This window comes from Oryx dammah, unplaced genomic scaffold (genome assembly GCF_014754425.2).
Source record: "Oryx dammah isolate SB20612 unplaced genomic scaffold, SCBI_Odam_1.1 HiC_scaffold_11209, whole genome shotgun sequence".
In the NCBI taxonomy this organism is placed as follows: domain Eukaryota; kingdom Metazoa; phylum Chordata; class Mammalia; order Artiodactyla; family Bovidae; genus Oryx; species Oryx dammah.
In genome coordinates this window covers 3617835-3638925 of record NW_024080602.1, presented here as the reverse complement: position 1 = coordinate 3638925, position 21091 = coordinate 3617835, and the positions used below count along the sequence as shown (strand labels likewise).

The window sequence follows — 21091 nt, the reverse complement described above, 5'->3', positions numbered from 1 at the left end:
TGCTCCTTGTCGCTGCGCACAGCGCTTTGCCCTGGCTTTTGAAATTCAGTTCCGTTCCTAGGGTCCTCTTTCTCCTGGTTCCAGGGTCCGGAGTCCCCTCCTCTCACTCGGAAAGACCCTGAGGGGACTCCAGACCCTCATCTTGGAGAAGACGCGCTCGGCCCAGGGCTCTGCCTTCACTGCATGCGGGCAGGGCACACTTGCCGATTTCGGGAAACCGAGAAGACATCTTCATTTCCCATAGCCGCGGCACCCCCTTCCATCTCCCTAGCCAGCCTGAAGACCCTTCGGGAGGGGGGTGCGGGGTTTTTCTTGCTGATCCCTCAGCCGAGGGGTTAGGACAGTGCTTTTGCTTCCTAAAATATTGCAAGGGACTTCAACGCAAAAGAAGGGTCAACTAGTTTCAGTTTGATCCACGGAGATAAAGATGAAATAGATAACAGATAAATAGCTTGATACTTGAAGAAGGTATGAAGACAGATGGGAGAAAGAGGAGCGAGCAGGGAGAGACAGACAGCTCAGGGACAGATAAGATCGACAGATGAAGGAGGGAGAGAGGCAGAGGGAGAGAAGATCCCAGGCTTTTGAGCTCGGATGCCCTGTCTGGCTGGAGCTGCCCTTTGAAAATGGATTTGTCAGTTTCTGCTGAGTTTAGAGGAGGAGCCCTCAGGACTGGGCTGTCTGGGCCGCAGGACTGCCTGCAGCCGTGGGCCCAGTGCAAGCCTCCCCTGTCTGAGGACACGTGGTTGGGCTGAGCCATGTAGGGGGCCCCAAGCATCAGTCCCCGGGTCCTTCCCGCTGCCGCTGTCCACAGAGCGACTGCCTCCCTGCCTGGGCCACAGAATAAAGCTTGGGACCAGAAGTAACTTTCGACCTGGAGCCTTAGGGTGGCTTCTGAGACGGGTCAGGATTCCTCTCAGCCTGTATGAGTCAGGACAACTCCGCATGAAGGATACTCTTTAAAAAAAAAAAAGAGGATGTCCCCTAAAGAGGAAGCTCAGAACCTAGAGACTGCGTTTGGCCTGAGTGGGAAAGGTATATCTGAAGGAGGAAAACTTAGGCAGCGGGCGGCTACAAGCAAAGAAGTGGCTTCTGAGAAACTTCCTTGAGAACCTCTTCGTCCCGTGTGCTGACCCGGAGGGGAACCAGCTTGGGTCTAGACCGCAGCTTAAAAATTTAGGAAATGTGGTTAGGAATTGCTTGACCCGGATCCCACCGATGGCTGGAAAGAAAACGGTTTATATTTCCAACCGGAATCTTTCTGCTCAACGAACGCGGGGTTCCGGGTGTAAGAGGAAAAGCTGTGTTTGGGGAAAGCAGTGCTGTTATCCCGGGGAGCCAGCTGCACGGAGCTGGGTGCAGTGAGGGCAGCTCCCGGGCTGGGCGCTCACGGGGAGCTTTGGAGAGAGTCGGGTTCAGCACCGCGAACAGCGGCCGTCTCTGTCTCTCTCCACCTCCCTCACGGCCTCTAGACCCTCCTCCTTCTCCTCACCACCCCCCCGCCCCGCCCCCTGCTGTCTGGAGATGGGCAGTGACCGCCCCTCCCCCCTCCCTATTCCTCTCAGCGCTGCCCCCGCCCGCGTGCATGCGCGACTGAGCAGAGGGGCGGCCTGTCCCCGAAGTCCGAGCTTCGGGACCCGGGCGGATAGGGCAGGCTGCGAGGGTGGCCGAAGTCTTACGGATCTGGGCACCAGGAAGCCTGGCTTTGGCAATGGCTTTGCTGTGTGGCCTTGGGCAAGTCACTCTCCGTCTCTGGGCCCCACTTCCTCCCCAGCCCGAAAACAGGATCGGGTTCCTAGCTACCCAGGCATTCCTGAGGTCTCAATTACCCCTACTCCTCCTCCAAACCCCAGGGGCTTTTGTTCCAGCGCCAGCACGCGTCTGAATAACAAAAGGCCCGTCCAGGGGGGCGAATGAGCTAGGACTCCCCATTGCCAAGTTTCCCCGCGCGCCCGACTCTGCGCGCCCTGCTGGGCGGGCCCGGGCGGCGTTGGCGCTGAAAATGGCTCATCGGCTCTCTGCTTTCTCTGTTTCGCAGGAGCGGCGGCATGGAGGCTCTCACCACTCAGCTGGGGCCGGGGCGCGAGGGAAACTCTTCTCCCAACTCCAAGCAGGAGTTGCAGCCCTACTCGGGTTCCAGCGCTCTCAAACCCAACCAGGTGGGCGAGACGTCGTTGTACGGGGTGCCTATCGTGTCCCTGGTCATCGACGGCCAGGAGCGCCTATGCCTGGCGCAAATCTCCAACACCCTCCTCAAGAACTACAGCTACAATGAGATACACAACCGCCGCGTGGCCCTGGGCATCACGTGCGTGCAGTGCACACCGGTGCAGCTGGAAATTCTGCGTCGGGCAGGGGCCATGCCCATCTCGTCGCGCCGCTGCGGCATGATCACCAAGCGTGAGGCCGAACGCCTGTGCAAGTCGTTTCTCGGTGAGCACAAGCCCCCCAAGCTGCCCGAGAACTTCGCCTTCGATGTGGTGCACGAGTGTGCCTGGGGTTCGCGTGGCAGCTTCATCCCCGCGCGTTACAACAGCTCGCGTGCCAAATGCATCAAGTGCGGTTACTGCAGCATGTACTTCTCGCCTAACAAGTTCATCTTCCACTCGCACCGCACACCCGACGCCAAGTACACGCAGCCCGACGCAGCCAACTTTAACTCGTGGCGCCGACACCTCAAACTCAGTGACAAGTCGGCCACAGACGAACTGAGCCACGCTTGGGAGGACGTCAAGGCCATGTTCAATGGTGGCACCCGCAAGCGGACCTTCTCGCTGCAAGGAGGCGGCGGCGGCGGCGCTAACGGAGGGTCGGGTGGACAGGGGAAGGGCGGTGCCGGCGGCGGCGGCGGTGGGGGCGGCCCGGCGTGCGGCGCAGACATGGCCCCAGGTCCGCCGCCGCACAAAAGCCTGCGCTGTGGCGAAGAAGAGGCCGCCGGGCCTCCCGGGCCGCCGCCTCCTCACGCGCAGCGGGGACTTGGTCTGGCGACGGGAGCTGGCGGCCCCGCGGGCCCTGGAGCGCCTGGTGGCGGCGCCGGGGTCCGCAGCTACCCTGTGATCCCAGTGCCCAGCAAGGGCTTTGGCCTCTTGCAGAAGCTGCCCCCACCGCTTTTCCCTCATCCCTATGGCTTCCCCACGGCCTTTGGTCTCTGCCCCAAAAAGGATGACCCTGTGTTAGGCGCTGGCGAACCCAAGGGCGGCCCAGGGCCCGGGAGCGGCGGGGGCGCGGGCACTGGGGCAGGAGCGGGTGGCCCAGGAACCGGCCATTTGCCCCCCGGGGCGGGGACGGGCCCGGGCGGCGGCGCCATGTTCTGGGGTCACCAGCCCTCCGGCGCAGCCAAGGACGCGGCGGCCGTAGCTGCGGCAGCCGCCGCAGCCACTGTGTACCCGACGTTTCCCATGTTCTGGCCGGCCGCAGGCAGCCTCCCGGTGCCGCCCTATCCGGCCGCGCAGAGCCAAGCCAAAGCCGTGGCGGCGGCCGTAGCGGCGGCAGCGGCGGCGGCCGCGGCTGCTGCGGGAGGTGGCGGCCCCGAGCCCCTGGACGGTACCGAGCCGACCAAGGAGGGAGGCCTGGTCGCAGAGGAGCGCTGCCCCAGCGCGCTGTCCCGCGGGCCACTGGACGAGGACGGCGCGGACGAGGCGCTGCCGCCCCCGCTGGCCCCGCTGGCCCCGCCGCCCCCGCCGCCCGCTCGCAAAGGCTCCTACGTGTCGGCCTTCCGGCCTGTAGTCAAGGACGCCGAAAGCATCGCCAAGCTCTACGGTAGCGCCCGCGAAGCTTACGGCGGTGGGCCAGCCCGTGGGCCGGGGCCGGGCGCAGGGACCGGCGGCGGCTACGTGAGCCCGGACTTTCTGAGCGAGGGCAGCTCCAGCTACCACTCCGCCTCCCCCGACGTGGACACTGCGGACGAGCCAGAGGTGGACGTGGAGTCCAACCGCTTCCCCGACGACGAGGGCGCCCCGGATGAGGCCGAGCCCGGTGCGCCCAGCACAGGAGGCAGCCCGAATGGAGACCAGACCGCAGGACCCCCGTCTATCACCTCGTCCGGCGCCGACGGTCCCACAGACTCTCCAGAAAGCGGCAGCCCTCGTCCTCGGCGCCGCCCGGGGCTACCCCCAGCCAGTCGAGCCGCATTTGGGGACCTGGCGGCCGACGACATGGTGCGGAGACCGGAGAAGAGCCCGCCAAGCGGCGGCTATGAGCTGCGAGAGGCTTGCGGACCGCTGGGGGGCCCCGCGCCCGCCAAGGTGAGCCCCAAGCCCGCCTCGCTGGTGGCGCCTCCTTGTTTACCCCTCGGCAGCTCTGGGTTGTGGGGCAGGCCCTGGCCGGGTGGGGGACTGGAATTTTTTTCTGAGCGGGCGTTCAAGCAGTAGGCCCTGGCTGCTCTGGGTAGGCCCAGCTTCGGGAGCTCTGTGGAGCTGGACTCGCGGGGAGCCCTGACTGAGGGTTTCGGAAGATCGGGAGTGGCGGTGGGGGTGGGAGGAGCAGGCCTGGAAACTGCGTGTGCTGTGTTTGTTGACTGGAGTAGGGAGGAGACAGGCCGAGATCTGCAGTCATAGAGAGAGAGAAATCAAAAGGTCTGGAAGAAAAAGACCAAAAGCCAGAGAAAAGCGCTCACGAGGCCGAGCGGGTAGCACGCCCTCCGGGATGGGGATCAGAGCCTCGGGGAAGACGGGCCAGTAAGCCGAGAAGGAGGCCTCTCCCTCAAGCTGCAGTACGGGGTCCTCGGCATCTTTCAACACCCCAACTCGCAGTTTTCCGAGTCTCAGAATTCCTGCCCCCGGAACCTCAGGGTTCGTTGGCAGGAAGCTGTCTAGACGGTATGCGGGGCGGGAGAGGGGCTCTCAGGTGTCCGCGGCCGCGGATTCGCGTGGGGGGTATGCAGCTAAGCCTGAATCGTTCGCCATTTGACAGTGGGTGGGCACACCTGTACAGTTCCATTCGGTCCATTAAAACACGAATTACTAGCCGGATGCGAAAGGCGTCATTGATGTCGGGGACTGGGCGCGGGCGGGAGAGAAGATGCTGAAAAAGAGGCGGGCGAGGAGGGTGGGGGTGGGCTTTGAGCGGCCCTTGGCTTGGGAACCGCTTTGTGTCTCGGGTAATTTTCTCAAGGGCGCTCGCAATTACCGGGAAACTACAAACGGCGATGCGACCTCCGAGGGCTCCAGGCTGCGCCGCGTGCGTCACGGCCTCTCGGGGCGCTGGGGTCCCGCGGGCAAGCAGACCTCCGTCACCCCTTCAGGTTTTCTCCTGGCTGCGGCGGAGGGCTGGGCAGCTCCAAGCCGCGGTCAAGCGCCCCCCTAACCGCCTGTCATTTCTCGGCCGCCGCAGGTGTACGCGCCCGAGAGGGACGAGCACGTGAAGAGCGCGGCGGCGGCGCTGGGGCCCGCGGCGTCCTACCTCTGCGCCCCAGAGGCCCACGGTAACGCCCCCTGCCGAGGTCGCTGGCCAATGGAATCCGGGTGGGGGGGACCGCGGGCAGAGGGCCGGGGCCAGAGGAGGCCTGCGAGGGAAGACTAGAGGAGGAAAGAGAGAAGCAGAGAAAAAGAGGGAGAGGGAAAGCAAAACACTGAAAGAAAAAGGAAGCTAAGCGAGGACTCCCAACAACTTGCATCTTTTGGTTACTTAACAACAAACCGCCCTCTCCATCGAAAAGATACCGCTCACCTACACCTTATACCCTGGGTTAAACCTTTTATAAACCACGCCTGGCACGTCTTTCAAATTCTCTCATTTATTCAGCAAGTGTTTGGGCCGAGAGTTCCGGGCGGAGGGTGGGGGCGCTTGGCCACGCGCATAGGGACCCCTGAAGTGCGCGGTAGCAGCAGCCCAATGCGGAGGTCAGAGAATGAACTGAGGGCCTCGGAAATCCGGGCAGCCTGAGCCCGGTACGATGTCTCCCCCACTGTCGCCACCCCGCGAGTCGCCGCCTGGGCCGCGTTCTCGGAGCAGGTAGACCCGGCGGCCACGCGCGCTCGCGGTGCCCCAGTATCTGCGCGCGATGTAGGTCGCTTGTCCCTGGTGGGCTCGGCTGCTCGTTTTGCTCTTTTCCAAGGGGCTAGGGAGGGGGCGTGGAGCCGGAGATGAGCAGATCGCGCGCGGGGGAGGTGGTGCCCGGCCCAAAGCCTGAGGGTGAGAGCCCAGGCGCACAGCCGGGAACCAGCGGCGGCCACGATGCTTTTAATTAGGGCTCCGGCGCCCCGACCGCGGCAGCTCTGGCCGTATCCGGGTCACGGTTTCTTTGCCTCTCCTTGAAACTCGGTTTATTGCCTTTAAGAGCCAGATAAGGAAGACAATCACTCGACCGCCGACGATTTGGAAACGAGGAAATGCTATCCAGACCAAAGGAGTATCTCCCAGCCAAGTCCGGCAAATACAGACCGAGGTGAGCCCTAGGACCCTCGCTCTCCACCCCAACCCGGGAGCTGGACCCCCAGGTCGCCCAGGTTTCCACCGACTCCAGTTTGCGAGTGAGGCTTTCTATCAAGCCTAAGGGGCTGCCGGTAAACATTTGCTGTCCTCTCGCGGCTGGCAGATAAACATTTAAACACAATGAGCAAGGGTCAGGCCAGGTTTCCTGAATTGCTTACCTCCTTGGTGGGTTTGGGGCTCTCCCGGGTAAGGGAAGGAGACTTACTAGAAGGATATGAGGAGCACCATCACCCACGTAAAACAAGTCAAAGAACATTTCCTGCCCTAAGATAGCCTATTATCCCTGGTTCCACTCTCCTGGGGGCAGGGCGGGGGGGGGGGGTGTCCACTCTCTGAGTGACCTAAAATAATGGCTTGGAAGGTGGGTAGAACTGGATGCCTGCAACTGTCTCCTCTAAAGGCAGAGGGTCTTAAATAGGTACTCAACTTAGTTCAGTTACCAGGAAGCTCACCCCTCCCCTCTCAAGGCTTCTCCCAGAACAAAACCCTTCTTACCTGCCCTTGTATCCCAGGCGAAGACGGGCTCACCCTAGATGTCACAGGAACTCAGCTAGTGGAGAAGGATATCGAGAACCTGGCCAGAGGTGAGGTTAAATCTATGAAACTGGTATACACTGTGCTTGGGGGAAATTGTCCCTTCTTGTAGAGGGGTGTTATTCCTGCAGGAGTGAGTGTGAGAAGACAAGGCTCTTGAGGAACCAGTCTTCACTGACGCAAAAGGATAATCCCCTGGACACACTACCCTGGCACAGAGGTGGGGGGTGGGAGGGTGGAAGATTGAAGGGAGTAGGGGGAGGGAACCAGCCACCCCCAGAGTTCCCAAGGCCAGGCCTGTCTGAATAGTCCAGTGAGAAAGAAAAATGAGTAATGATCCTTAGAACCTGACGCATTGGGACAATGAGAAAGGACAATCTAGGTCTCTCAGCCTCATCTGAATAGCAAGATTTTGAGGAGGCATTTACTTCAGGAGTGTCTCAGAGGTTATTTTCTTTTCCTGGAATCAATGCATAACTGACTCCACCTCACCCTAAATGTGGAATGGGGTCCCTGCTCAACTGCAGGGGCTGAGTGTGGCTTGAAGCAGAGAAAGGAACTTCTAACCCCACTTTGCTCCTCTGTCTCTCATTTTTGTGTTTTCTGAGCACCTTTGAGGAGAGGACCAGATACCAATAGCTCCATGGGTAGCTCCCTGCCACACCTCTAAAGCAACTTTGAGAGCACCTGTGGGGCTTTCCACACCCAATTGCCCCCTTACCCCACCCCAGCCCAAGGTTGGGCTTGGAAACTGGTGTATATTGGGGGTGGGGGGAAGCATTTGTGGTCTTCCACTGTTCCCAGTTACAGATTTTATGGGTGATGTAGTTACCTTCAAAATCCTTCTGCTTTATATGAGTGTTCTTAGCCTGGATTTGGGGTCCTGGGATCTTTTTAAGTTATAAATAAACTGTTATGAATATATGTATTTTTCTAGGGTGGAGGTCCAAGGCTTTGACCAGATTCTTCCTGGTCTGTATCATTGAAGGGAGAGGTTAGGTTCGTCAGTTGAAGGGGTGAACTGAGTCTTCCTAGGCCTACCTCTAAACTTATGGAGTTAAGAACAATTTAAAGCAGATACCATGCTGGTTAGTACCTGGGCCCAGGACCTAGAAGTCCAACAAGCATTCTGCTACTCTGAATTTGATTCTCCTGGGCAACTTAAACCCCTAACCCCATTTTCTTCCCAAATCCTTTGGATGCACATGGAAACACTGAGCGTTGAGGGCCTACCATTTGGTCTCACCCTCCACTACTCCTCTCATGACTACTGGCCAGAGTGGGACCTGGATGCCTTAGAGGCTACCTGAGTCCCACCACCCTCCTCCTTGACATCCCACTCTCACCCCTTCACAGACGAATTGCAAAAACTGCTCCTGGAGCAAATGGAGCTTCGCAAGAAGCTGGAGCGAGAATTTCAGAGTCTCAAAGGTACCCTCATTCAGACCCACCCCACCTGATCGCCAGAGCCTTCTTCCCGCATGCCCTGCCTGGCCTGGACCGGGGACCCAGTGCAGGCAGCTGCTGCTGCTTCGCATGCAGCCAGAAGCAGCGAACCCTTCTTTTCCTAGCCGAGTTCCGGCTGGGCCAAACACAGAGGGGGTGGGGTGGGGCTAGGGAGTGGGGAAAGGGGGCCGAGGGAGGGGGTTGTGCGTAACAGCTCTCACTTAATCAATTTGCACAGATAATTTTCAGGATCAAATGAAGAGGGAATTGGCTTATCGAGAAGAAATGGTGCAACAGCTGCAAATTGTCAGAGGTAAGACGGGAGTCAGGTGAGCGCGTGCACGGGCCGTAACTGCCTCTCGTCTGGCAGGAGCCGCAATGTTGGCTCAGTCATTTGGATTTAAATTGAAGGTAATTTAACAATTATTTTTTTTATTTAATATCCTTTGTATACTCTGATTAGCCTCAGAATGGCAAGCGAGCCCAGCAAACGGCTTGCAGGCATCATTACATGGAGTGATTGAACTTCTTATCGCGGCAATTTCCATGGTTTCTAAATTAAAAATCGAGGCGTAAAATTACCTGGGAAGTAATGCCTAAGTTTGCTTTAATTTTGGTTAGATCCGTCTGCCTTTAAGCGCCATCCCAGGCCATTTCCTCCCTCAGCCAAGCTGCAGTTTGGAGCTTTGACGCCCCCTCCCTCGGTCGCCGGGACTTGTTTCTGCCAGGGGCTGAGCGCTGAGAAGAGGGTGAGGCCCGGGCTGTGACCCCAACGGGCCCTTGGGTGGTCTCATTTCCTCACCGGCTACTTTCTCTGTCTTCCAGATACTCTTTGTAACGAACTTGACCAGGAGCGGAAGGCACGCTATGCCATCCAGCAGAAATTAAAAGGTGCGGAAGCGCGGGAACAAAGGAGAGGTGCCAGGCACTGGCTGTGCGGGCCAATGATTGAATGAATGAATGCATGAGTGATGATAGCGGGAAGGCCAGCTCTGCAGAGATAAGTAACTGAGAGGAAGGAAATGGGAATTCATTTTAAAGAAGAAATTATTCTAGAACGGTAGGCAGGGAGAAAGAGCCCCTTGAGCTCTACCAGGTCCAAATCTGGTTTTGAGCTGATCGACCTCCCTCTTACTGTGCCTCAGTTTCCTCTTCTGTAAAATGGGGCTACTGAACTAGGGCAGTGGTTCTGAATGGCCGGGATCTCTACTACCTTCCCACCTTTTTTGATCTTCTCGCCTGAGAACTGAATCTGAAGGGGGTGGGTTAGACGTGGGTAGACAGGGGAGCGAGGGAGCCCGTGGACCGCGTGGGTGAGGCAGGCGAGGAGCCCAACATGGCCCAATCGACTGTCTCTCCAGAAGCCCACGACGCCCTGCACCATTTCTCCTGCAAGATGCTGACGCCCCGGCACTGCACTGGCAACTGCTCCTTCAAGCCCCCGCTGTTGCCCTAGGGCCGGCCCAGCCGCGCCCACGCGCCCTCAAGCCATGCTGCTCTCTTCTTGTAAATACCCGCGGCCGCGGCGGCCGAGAGCGAGATACAAGCCATTCGGACCGGACCGATGTAAATACAGCCTCCCGCCCGCCTGCCCTTCTCCCGGGCGCCTCGGCCTTGCCCGCTCCCTCTTGGGAGCCCGAGACCAGGACCCAGTATCCGTTTCCAATTGTAAATACCACCTTGCCTCATGGTTCAACTCCGGGCATCGGGTCTCATGGTCTTAACGGACCAAAGGGGGTAAGAAAAGGGATAGGGGGCTTCTTCTCCCTGTACAGCCTCTGAACCCCAATTGTGAATACAATGTAGCAATTTCGCTGGCCCCGCGCTCCCCTCCCCATCCACTTCTGAAACTCTTGTTCCTAATGACAAAGTGGCTATGTGCAATGGATATAAATGTATTGTGAGTCTCTTGGTTCAGTAATAATGGGTTCATTTTTAATTTATTTATGCTGTAAGTTATTTTGCTTCCTTCTCCTGGACCTACTTCCAGTCCCATTTTGCATTCCCTCTTGGGTTTTTGCTTTGTCTATTTTTTGTTGTAAACTCTTGATGTAACAGCACTTTAAAAAGGGCGACAACTGACTCACGAGATGGAAACCACCTTGAGCCTGATTGGGGAGATCACCCTGTATCCCTGATTTTTGTTTTGTTTTTAATAAAAAAGAAAAGAAAACCCCGACACTTTCTGGGGCTGTGGAAATGGGAGTGTGGCGAGGGGAGGGACGGGGAGGAAGCAGGCGCAACAGGTGGGGCGTGGGGACCGCAGCGCGGGTGCTGGGGCGCCCAAGCTGAGACCGGTGTTTGACCAGGTGGTCAGCAGCGAGCACCGCAACCTCTCCATCGGTTCTTCAGGCACACCCAGCTTGCCCCATAGGCCATAGGCCGTCCCCGCCCCACGTTTAGGACCCTCCTTTAGGCCTCGGCGAGGAATGAGAACTCCTGTGAGGTCTCGGAATCTTCCCTCTAGCGCTCGCAGGGGCTGAGAGTTTACTCCTACCCTTGTCCATGCCTGCTCCACCGGAGAAGCCTCCTCCGGGGCGCTCAGAGACGGAATTCGCGCCCTGCCGGGATCCCCGGGTTGAACTAGAACTGCCAGGAGGCCCGGGCGCCGTCGGCCCGGGCCTAGAGCTCTGAGCGGGGCGGGGGCGAAATACGTGGGATGGGCCTGGGCCTCGCGGGCCCGTGCAGATGTCCGCCTGCCTCGCCGCTAGCGGAACGCAGGGAGTCCTGGCGGTTTGGGACGTTCCGGCCATTTTAGTCCCAGCGGGTTTGCGGACGTCGAGGAGCCCAAGGAGGAAGGTGAGATACGCCGGCCGCTGCAGTTCCGGGGGACGGCCGCAGTTTTCGAGGCCGTACCTAGCCGCCGGCCTTCCTTCGGCCTCAGTTTCCACAGCGCACTCGCTGCCTGGACTCGGATAAAAGATGGAAACGGCAGCGCACTTTTTGAAGGAGGAGGAGAGTGTGGCTCGAGTGGGAAAGTGCACGGTCCTGGGAGTCATTCTGACCTGACTTCCAAGTTCTGCTCCTTACTTGACTAGCAGTGGTGCCCCGTCCTACCCTTCATTCTTTCTAAATTAATATTTAGGCCTCCGCCCCTGGCGGCGCGTAAACGCGCTCTGCGAGGACGCAAACGCAGGGCCGCGCTGCGCGGCCGGGCCCCGGCGGGCCCCGACGACCTGCTTTCAGACACCAAAGGACTCTCACTGGGCGGCCCTGGACGCCCAGGGTGGAGACCCTGGAGGCGGGCGTCCTGTGCTCCCATCGAGCCAGCAGCTGGGACCCGGGAGCCTTCGGCTGCGTTCCTGGGAAACTTTCTTGGCCTGTCGTCCAAAGGCCCAGGGGCGGAACTGGCGAGCAAGGGCGCGCTCACGGTTTCGGAGAAGGGGCCCAGGAGGGGAGATCGGCCGCGCGATCTTGGCAGGAAGCCAGGCCCTGGAGCACCCAGTGCTGGGGCTGGAAGCCCTGCCGTCCTGGGACACTCGCGGGCTAGACCCAGAGGGGACTGAGAGAATGGCTGGGTAAGTTGTGAGGTGTCGCTGAGGGATGAGCTCGCCTCGAGACGCGCGATCTCCCGCATAGGGACCCTCCAGGGAGCGGGAACGTTTTTATGCGTGGAACCAACCGGGTCAGAAACCGAGGTCCAAGGAAGAGACGTGGGTCTCTAGCGCATTCCAGGGGCGAGCGGAGCTGGGACCCGTCGAGGAGCGCAGGTTGGGAATTCGCATGCCTTTCCCTCTGGACGGAACAGCTTCTTAGGAAACAGCGCTTTCCTTCTCTGTAAAATGGGATCAACACTTACTCCCTACGTAGGAAGTTACTCCTTGGCTGTGCCCCACACAGAGGAACCTGGTAAATATTCCACCTTTCCTTTTCGAATTTCCCCAAGTGGGGGAAAGCGCCGCAGGCAGTTGGGGCCAGCCGGAAAGAGCGCAGCATCTGGACCGGATTCTCTGTGGATTCGAGGTGTAGGCGGATGCGACCTAGAAAGAGCTCGCAAAAGCCCTCCTGGGCTCCGATTCCCTTCAGAAGTGGTTTGTTCCCCCCAAATGTTAATAACCAAGCGATTGGTATGGATGTAATTATCAATAATTATACGAATTATTGCTGATTGCGGGGCTCGTAGCTACTTTAATTAGTTTACCAGATTCTAATTAAGTTAAATGAAACATTAATAGGGAAAATATGCTTTGAAAAAAAAAATCCCGATTTTTAATGTCTTTTTCTCGCCACAACGTTGCCACCTTGCGACACATTTTAGGCATTACAGCCAGCGTCCGAAGGCCCCAGACTAGGGAGCCATGTCTTAGGGAGAAAAAGTGGGGCTTGGGGAATGGGGAGCTTTCGTATTGTTTGTCCCTCACCTCGGCCCCCGGCAGTACCCAAGAAGGTCGGGCTTTAGAGTCTGAGGTTTGGGGGTGAGGAGCCAGGCAAACATGCCTCTTGTATCTCCCACTCATTTTTCGACCGAGGAAGGCTCTAGGGATGCTCCTCCAGACAGGCCCCAGCAAATCCAGGGTGATAAACTGCGGGAAGCTGGAGGAGCAGGTGGAGACAGCATCAAGCTACTTGGTTTTTCACTCCCCTGGGAGAAACCAGTAGGTAGCTCCCCCACCTTCATTTCCTCTGAAATTTGAGGTAACCCCTCAGCAAAACACACCTGGAAGATTTCTGGATTCCTGGGAGTAACCTCTGTGTTCCGTGGCACTTGGTTAAGGAAGCTAATAGGGTGCTTACCTCCCTGAGTTATCCTTGGTGTGTGTTTGTGTTTCCCACAGAACTGTAAGTGGCCTGGCCATCAGAGCCATGTCTGCCCTTCCTTGTGATCTCCAACAGGGCCCAATGCATCACAGGTACTCAACAGATGTCCAGATGAATGGGGTCAGCTTTGTGGTTCATTTGGGTGCTGGAAATGTCTGAAGGAAGGAAACCTTAGGTGCTTCTGGACCACAGCTACTGTGAAGCAGTTAAGCTTATTTGCATAGCTAATTAAACAGGCTTGCTGCTCAGAAGATCTTTTGTCAATAGGATTAGTTTGGGGGGAGGTGGCAAGGGTCAAGTAAGGGATGGTCAACCTAGAACAGTATTTTCCTCTTGCAGTTGGATCCCAAAGAGGGTGCTCCTTCACACTCCCTCTAATTTTGCAGAGTTACTGGGCACATAACTGTCCACCCATTCCCAGCTACCCTGATCTAAAGTCGAGCCTTGATCCTTTGCAGAACATGTGCTTCCCATCCTTGAATTCAGAACACCAAAAAAAGCAGAACTGGACCTGCACTCTCTTTGCATTAATTCTAAACAGCCTTTTCTCCCACTCTACACTCCAAAGGGAAGCACAGTGTTTGTTAAGAGCACAAACTCTACAGCCAGATTTCCTGGGTCTCAGTCCCTTCTCTGCCACTGACTGGCTGTGTGACATTTGTAGGGCAAGCTGTTGAATATCTCTGTTCCTCAGCTTCCTCATCTATAACATGGTGGGGAAAAGAATACCTACTTCATAGAACTGCAGAGCCACAGAAGTCAGCTAGGTCTTTGGCTTTTACAGAACTAGGAATTGCTCCTGTCTTTTCTAAATTTTACTCTGAAACAGGGTTATGCCACAAAGAAGGATAAAGAATGACCAGTTTCTCTAGAAAGAGAGCCAAACCAATAGTGGTCATTTTCTTGTTAGACGTTCCAGAAATGGGCCTTTAAACTACTCACCCAGTGACCCACGCGGCCTCCAAGGAACGAAGTATCTTTGGGGGAAGAAATGAAAACCAAAAATTGTCCTCTAACTCCACGCACTGGAGGCCGTGAGGTCCCACGGATGCCTGTTCTCGGCTCTTTTCTGGAAAGGATCATTTTGCCTCCACTGAAGAGAACAGAAGTGGATCCTTGATAGTACACTGGTCTGCAGCTCTGAGCACTCGCCGCCGATTGGGGCGGCTCTGAGGCCGGGCGACCATCCCCGTGCCTTGATTGAGGCGAGAGCAGAGCCTGGGGGCCGCGAGAGGCATGCCAACCCGGCTCCCGGCGGCTGCAGACACCGCCAGGCGGACTACACGCGTGCTCAGGCACCAGCAAAGTGTATGCACCCACATTTTTCTTCTGGAAAGAAATTGATAAATCTGAACTTTGTTGGCATTTTTTCCCTTCTCATTCTTATTGTTTAGGACTGTGCCTTTTGCCATTGAATTACCTGGGAGCAGGGCTTTTCAGGATCTGTGCAGCTAAAGGTCTTAGCAGGCCTTGTTTCAGCTACTTATTAATTAACATGATCATGCCCAGGTGGCTTTACCTCAGCATCTCCTATGAAATAGTGGCAGTAATACCCACGAGACAGGGCTGTCAGGAATATTAAAATGAGATATCGGTGAAGGCCCTGGCATATAGGAGATGCTCAATAAGGGGTAAGTATTGTTATTATTATTTTAAGATTCAGAGGTACCATGAGTCAGTCTTGTTCCAAGTTCCTGTTATAGTACAACTTAAGTTTATGGTGGCACTAAGGTCCTGTTCGGAGAAGGCAATGGCACCCCACTCCAGTACTCTTGCCTGGAAAATCCCATGGATGGAGGAGCCTGGTAGGCTGTAGTCCGTGGGGGCGCCAAGAGTTGGGCTCGACTGGGCGACTTCACTTTCACTTTTCAGTTTCATGCATTGGAGGAGGAAATGGCAACCCACTCCAGTGTTCTTGCCTGGAGAATCCCAGGGACGGGGGAGCCTGGTGGGAGACCGTCTATGGGGTCGCACAGAGTCGGACACGACTGAATCGACTTAGCAGCAAGGTCCTGTTATGCTTTGGACGTGAAACGGACCAACTTTGGCAAGGCCACTTCCTTAAGGGTAAGGTACAGTAGAACTCAGGATAATACAGAGGGAAGCAGAGGCAAGATTTGCAAGGCTGAAGACTGGGGCCCAAGGGCCAGGTGTGAAAAGCACAATCAGATCAATCTGATTGCCCACATTTACTTTTTACTTCGTCTCCAGGAGCTATGGCTTCTTTTATGTCAAACAAAAAGCAGAAACTTTAGGCGAAAAGCGTTCGCATCAAGATGAGAGCTGTGCAGACCGTCTGGACAAAAATATGGAACGCTTCACGAATTTGCGTGTCATCCTTGCGCAGGGGCCATGCTAATCTTCTCTGTATCGTTCCAATTTTAGTATATGTGCTGCCGAAGCGAGCACGACACCTAGGTCCTCTCAGAAACCATATAAAGCCAAGAATAGAAAAAATTTTACAGTTATGGTGACTAGACTGTGCCCTTCTTTAAGATTCAAAGTACATAATAAGTTCTGACCTTTTGTACTACACATACTGTCATCATATTGTTTGATTATGATTGAGTTTAATAGTCTTCATAACCTTATTACATTATATATGCAAATGAAGGGAACCATGGGAAATTAGCCCTACCCCCGCCCGACCTCTGCGCGCCTAGTAGACTGCGCGGGCAGACAAGCTCGGTCACGTGGTGCGCGTTGCTCACGCGCCTCTTGCGCTCCTGCCGAACTGAATGCGGAAGGGTCGGTCGCAGCGCTTGGCGGAGGGGAACTCGGCAGCGCGGTGATCTCCGCAACTACTCGTGGCGGCGTGTGCCCCGCGAGAATGCTTTTTTGGGACGAGGGGCCATGGTGCCAAAGAGATCTCCCCAGAAGTGCGATCCGGGACTCCGAACCGCTTGCGAACCGATGGTCGCGTTGGGACTAGTGACCCCGCGAGGGCTGGAGCCACCGACAGAGACCTGGCAGTGACTGGGCGCGGGAAGCTGTGTGCTGCGCGGCTGGGGCTGGGCGCCGCACTTGAAGCCAAGGGACAGAGGGATTGGCGCGGGGCGGGGCGGGTCCGCTCTGGGGTCCAGGCTTTGCATAGCGTGGCTCGAGGGTGGTGGCAGTCTGGGAAATATCACCACCCTTTGATCCAGTCCTGAGCCAGGCACTGAATCTGATTGATCAATTCCACCCCACCCTCACCCCCGCCCAGTTTGTAGGTTAGAAAACGGATTCTCTAGTTGGTCAAACTATCAAGGCCAAAATTATCCTGTCAGTGGTGAGACAACTGGGGATTTGGATGCAAATCTGGTTTCAAAGACTGATCTTTTACTCTTCACGGTGTAACTCAAGAGAGAAAATATACGGGACCAGGAGTGTAGTCTGCCCTTTTCCTCTTAAACAATGCTCCCAAAGCCTTATCAGCTCAGGTTTTCCTTCCTGCCTTCATTTCCACCAAATATTGAGTATCCATGACGTGAGCAGCGGGGCTGCAGGGGTCATGAAGCTTGCGTTCCAGCATGGGGAGAGCATTTTTCAGTGCCGAGGCAGATGGGAAAGAACATGCGGGGATACAGTGTGGCTGAGGAAGGAGGCCACTTAAGTGGGTGGACAGGAGGTGACAGTCGAGCTGTCACTTGATGATAGGGATGCAGCCCTGAGAGGGCAGGACGCAGAATCCAGGCAGAGGAACACTCTGGAGTCACCTGAGTTAGTTTCACCCATCTGGGCCAGTGCTTCAGAGGAGGCCGCTGTGGAGGTATCCAATAGCTGGTGCTCCACGTGGAGCTCTGGCACCGCACTGTGAGCCTGACTGAGCTCTAGCCGGGAAGCACCTGGCCTGGCCTCTGGGGACTTTGGAGCCCCTCCCCCCACCACCGTGTTCAGTGAAATGGGAATCAGGTGCAGACAGCCCAACTTCTCATCTGACCTCTCTCTAATTAAGCAGTAAGCAAACAAACCTCAGAATGCTAATATGGCCTTTATTGAGCGAAAAGAGCTAATTTGGGCAATGATGTTTCCCTCAGACTTACAAAAGGGAATTGCAAATAACCAAAATGCATATTAGCATTGATGGGAGATGATGCTATTCTTCAATTAGCAGCCACGTTTTTCTTCATTTATTTAGAGGGAGAGCCTTTTGGACACAGTCGATGCACACACGTGTCACTGTGACAGGTACCTCTCATGGGTTCATAACTGCCTTATTGCGGAAACCAGCAGGAGATGGACCAGGCTGATGGACCAAGTTGTTCACTGTTTCTGGCTATATGAGCTTGTGTTATTTTGAGCCAGAGGTGGGTTTTTGTTTGTTCGTTTTGTTTTTTTTTTTCTTATTGAGCAGCTGTGGTACAGAGGACAGAGATCTAAATTTTAGTTTCCATTCCTCCCTATACCTGTCTTGGTGACCTTGGCCAACTTTCTGGACCTGCCTCTCTGGTTCAGTTTTAACTTCTGCCAAGTGAGGAAAGTGCTCTAGAGACTAACATTTCTGTCTGCTTTTACCTGCTGTGGTTTTTGTAACCAGGTGAATGAAGAATTTTTCAAGACTAATTAGCAAGATGTTAAAATTCAACACTAGTTTTGATTTCTCTTTTAGGGGCATGGAAGATCCTGGAAACAGTCCACAGGGGCTCATGTGGACCTAGGGTCTGGGACCTGCTGAACCATAAACCAATTGCCCCTGCCCCAGCTGGAAGGCCCAGCAAGGAGGGAGAGGGAGGTTGGGGGAGGGTGAGAGGTTTCCCTTCTTTTCTTTAAGCTACTGTGGAGACTGTTTCTTAGACACACCCACACAAACTCACGTCCACACTCACAGCCACACTGACATCCACACCCCTACCTCTGTTCATTCCAGGCAAGAATACTGGAGTGGGTTGTCATTCCATTCTCCAGGAGATCTTCCTGACCCAGGGATAAAACCCACATCTCTTGCATTGTAGGCAGATTCTTTACCATCTAAGCCACCAGGTGGATTTTTTTCTTTTTTTTTTTTTCCTCCTTTACTGAGCTACTGTGGGCACTGTTTTTACCAGAGGTCTTTAATCCTTTGGGTTTGAGTTACCAGAGGCCCGGATTAAAGTGTAGTTACATTGTTTGGGAAGGACAGCATCACATAGACGCATTAACTCCTGTTCAGCTTAGCATGAGTCCCTGCGCTTTAAGGTCACCGTAGGACCTTCTGATGTATTATTTTATTTTAATGTCTCTGAGAGATAAGCACAGGGGGTTTATTATTCCTGTTTTGCTGATGGGGAAAACCTAGGTCTAGAGAGGTAAAGGGGCGCAGCTAGTCCATGATACTGGAATTTGCTCTCGGATCTCTCTGACTCCAAGGGCTAACTGCACCTAGAAGGAAGATGGGAATGCAGTTTGAAGGGTTCAAGGAAGCTCTCTCTCAAATCTCTTTCTTTGCTGCCTTAAATTCTGCCATTGACATATCATTATTTTGAGCTGTTGCTGTACACACACACACACACATTTTGGTTTGGCTGTGGTGGTCTTCATTGCTGCGTGGGTTTTCTCTAGTTGCAGTGAGCAGGAGCTACTCGTCATGGTGGTGGTGGGCTTCTTGTTGCGGTGGCTTCCTGTGTTGCCCTAGGCCTGTGGGCTTCAGTAGTTGTGGTGCAGGGGTTTAGTTGCTCCATGGCATGTGGGATCTTTCCAGACCCTGGACTGAACCTGTGTCCTCTGCATCAGCAAGTGGATTCTTAACCACCAGACCACCAGGGAAGTCCAAGCTGTTGCTATCTTAAGGCTTCACTGTGATTTTTGTAGGCTCTGAAAGAAGGTTCAAAAAGAATTGCCAAGTGCAAGTACAAAGTCAGCCAACTTCTCTGTGTCTCTGTCAGTTTCTCTATGTGTGGATACAAGTCGGGGGAAGAATGACACTTCCTCCAAATCCTCCTTGTGCCAGAGTCCAGGCATTACTCTCCCCTGGGTTATTCTGACAACAGCTGCGGAGCAGGGGGGAAACGGCAATGGCTGTGAGCCAGGAAGGGTCATTGTGATGTCCCAGGAATGAGCCTCAGCTCCCTCATCTCTAAAATGGAAGGAATGATTTCCCTGCTTGCTTTGCTGGGTTATGAGGTCCAGTGAGAAATCCCACTGTAAAGTGCTATGTGGGAAAAGGTGGGAGCATGTTCTGGTCAGACACCCATTTGAGCTCCAGGCAGTTAAACACTTCCCTTACCTGGTGAGCCAGGCATTTGTACACAAGGAACAGACCTACAAAATATGAGCGCCAAGATGAACCATCACATTGTATTAATATTTTCACACCACTTAACTCTCATTAAAATGTACTTTGCTGAATTTAATATGTGATTTCAAATGACACAACATATTAAGTGCTTAATATACTAGAAATTATGAAACTATTATAGTTGATGCCATATGAAATAATTAGACTGAATTAAACTTTAGCAGCCAAGTAAAGACTTCAACTTATAACATATTAAAGTAGCTTAATCTACTGCTGTAATCCCCAAAATGAACGTCCAGAAGTTAGGATTTTTAAGTAAAAATGGAAACTTAATCTGTACTTACACCCAGCTCTTCCAGGCTTTGGTGATGAGAAGTATCATTGCCTTTGGGAGATGAGAGACCCTGGGACCCACCCCAGGCCTGGGGCCTGGCTGGGGGATGACTCAGGTGGCTGGAGTAAGGCCTTCTGCTGAAGTGGCAGATGGGTCTTTGACCCTGCTTAGCCAGTTAAGTTAAAAATAAAAACAAACCAGGATTTCCCTAGTGGTCCAGTGGTTAAGACTTCCCCTTCTGATGGCAAAGGGTGTGTATTCCATCTCTGTCTGGTCAGGGAGTTAAGACCCCAGATGCCTCCTGGCCAAACATAAAACAGAAGCAATATTGTAACAAATTCAGTAAAGAGGAAAAAAAATTAAAGAAAACAAAGCCACAAACCCACTTTATTGAACATGATTGAGTGCTTCCTTTATGCCGGCATTTATGTGTTTTCTCATTTCATCCTCACAATATACCCGTGGGATAAGCCACCATTTTCAGAAGAGGAAACTGAGGCTCAGAAAGATTCAGTGAATCATATAAGGCCTTACAGTCAGAATCCACAGTGTTTGCTCCTACATCTCACGCAGCCTCCTTGTTATCATGTGTTTGTGGGTGTATGTGTGGGTATGTACATTCTCATTTCCATAATGGCTCCCCGACCAAATACATTAACCTGCTATCTGACAGTGACCCATGGCTTTATCACATTACAGTCATGGAGGGTAGGGACCATGGCTTGAGAGCCTCACTTTGAACAGGGAGGACACAGCCTGGCTAACTCACACAGGAAGTTCTCTGTGAATATTAGTTGCATTCAAAAAGAATGAATTCAGGACTTCCCTGGCTGTCCAACGGTTAAGACATCACTTCCACTTCAGTGGGGGCTGGTTCGATCCCTGGTTGAGGAACTAAGATCCTGCATGCCCAGAGATACAGCCAAAAAAATAAATAAAATAGAGAATGAATTCATTACCTCCTGAGTATCCTAACGTTTACTTACATGTAGCTGTCATAAGCAAGACCGCTTCTTAGAGAGGAAGGGATACTTCTATCACAGGAAGTACTTAAGTTTATAACCATTTAAGATACTGTATCTCAATACTCATACCAGCATGAAAATACTGATCTAATCGGCTATTTGAAAAATGTAAAGTTGAATGTGGATATCTAAATATATTAAAACTTACTGACCAGAAAAATGATTTTAATGGAAGCAGGAAAAGTTAACTCCAGCCAACAGATGTTTATAATTAACTGAAAATATGTGTTTTCCATTAAATATCAAGATTCAGTTGTGCCTCATCTAAAAGAAAACCGGATAACAATGGCTTTAAAGTGACAGAGGTTAATTTCTGTGTTGCATAAACCAAGTTGTCTTTCAAGGTCTGGTCTGATGGCTCCTCTC

General features: G+C 54.2%; 1 protein-coding gene and 1 non-coding gene across 2 annotated transcripts; one reads left to right on the top strand and one right to left on the bottom strand.

Moving 5' to 3' along the window:
* Window positions 1-1711: 1711 nt before the first annotated feature.
* On the top strand, window positions 1712-10588 carry LOC120860891 (SKI family transcriptional corepressor 1). Its single transcript, XM_040236603.1, has 9 exons — window positions 1712-1818; window positions 2039-4244; window positions 5332-5422; window positions 6278-6385; window positions 6945-7016; window positions 8323-8397; window positions 8651-8725; window positions 9238-9303; window positions 9774-10588. The coding sequence occupies exons 1-9, from the start codon at window positions 1712-1714 to the stop codon at window positions 9866-9868; spliced, it is 2895 nt and encodes a 964-aa protein (XP_040092537.1). The 3' UTR covers window positions 9869-10588.
* A 4884-nt stretch (window positions 10589-15472) lies between these two features.
* On the bottom strand, window positions 15473-15579 carry LOC120860916. Its single transcript, XR_005720458.1, has one exon. It is a non-coding gene; the product is annotated as a U6 spliceosomal RNA (small nuclear RNA).
* Window positions 15580-21091: the final 5512 nt, after the last annotated feature.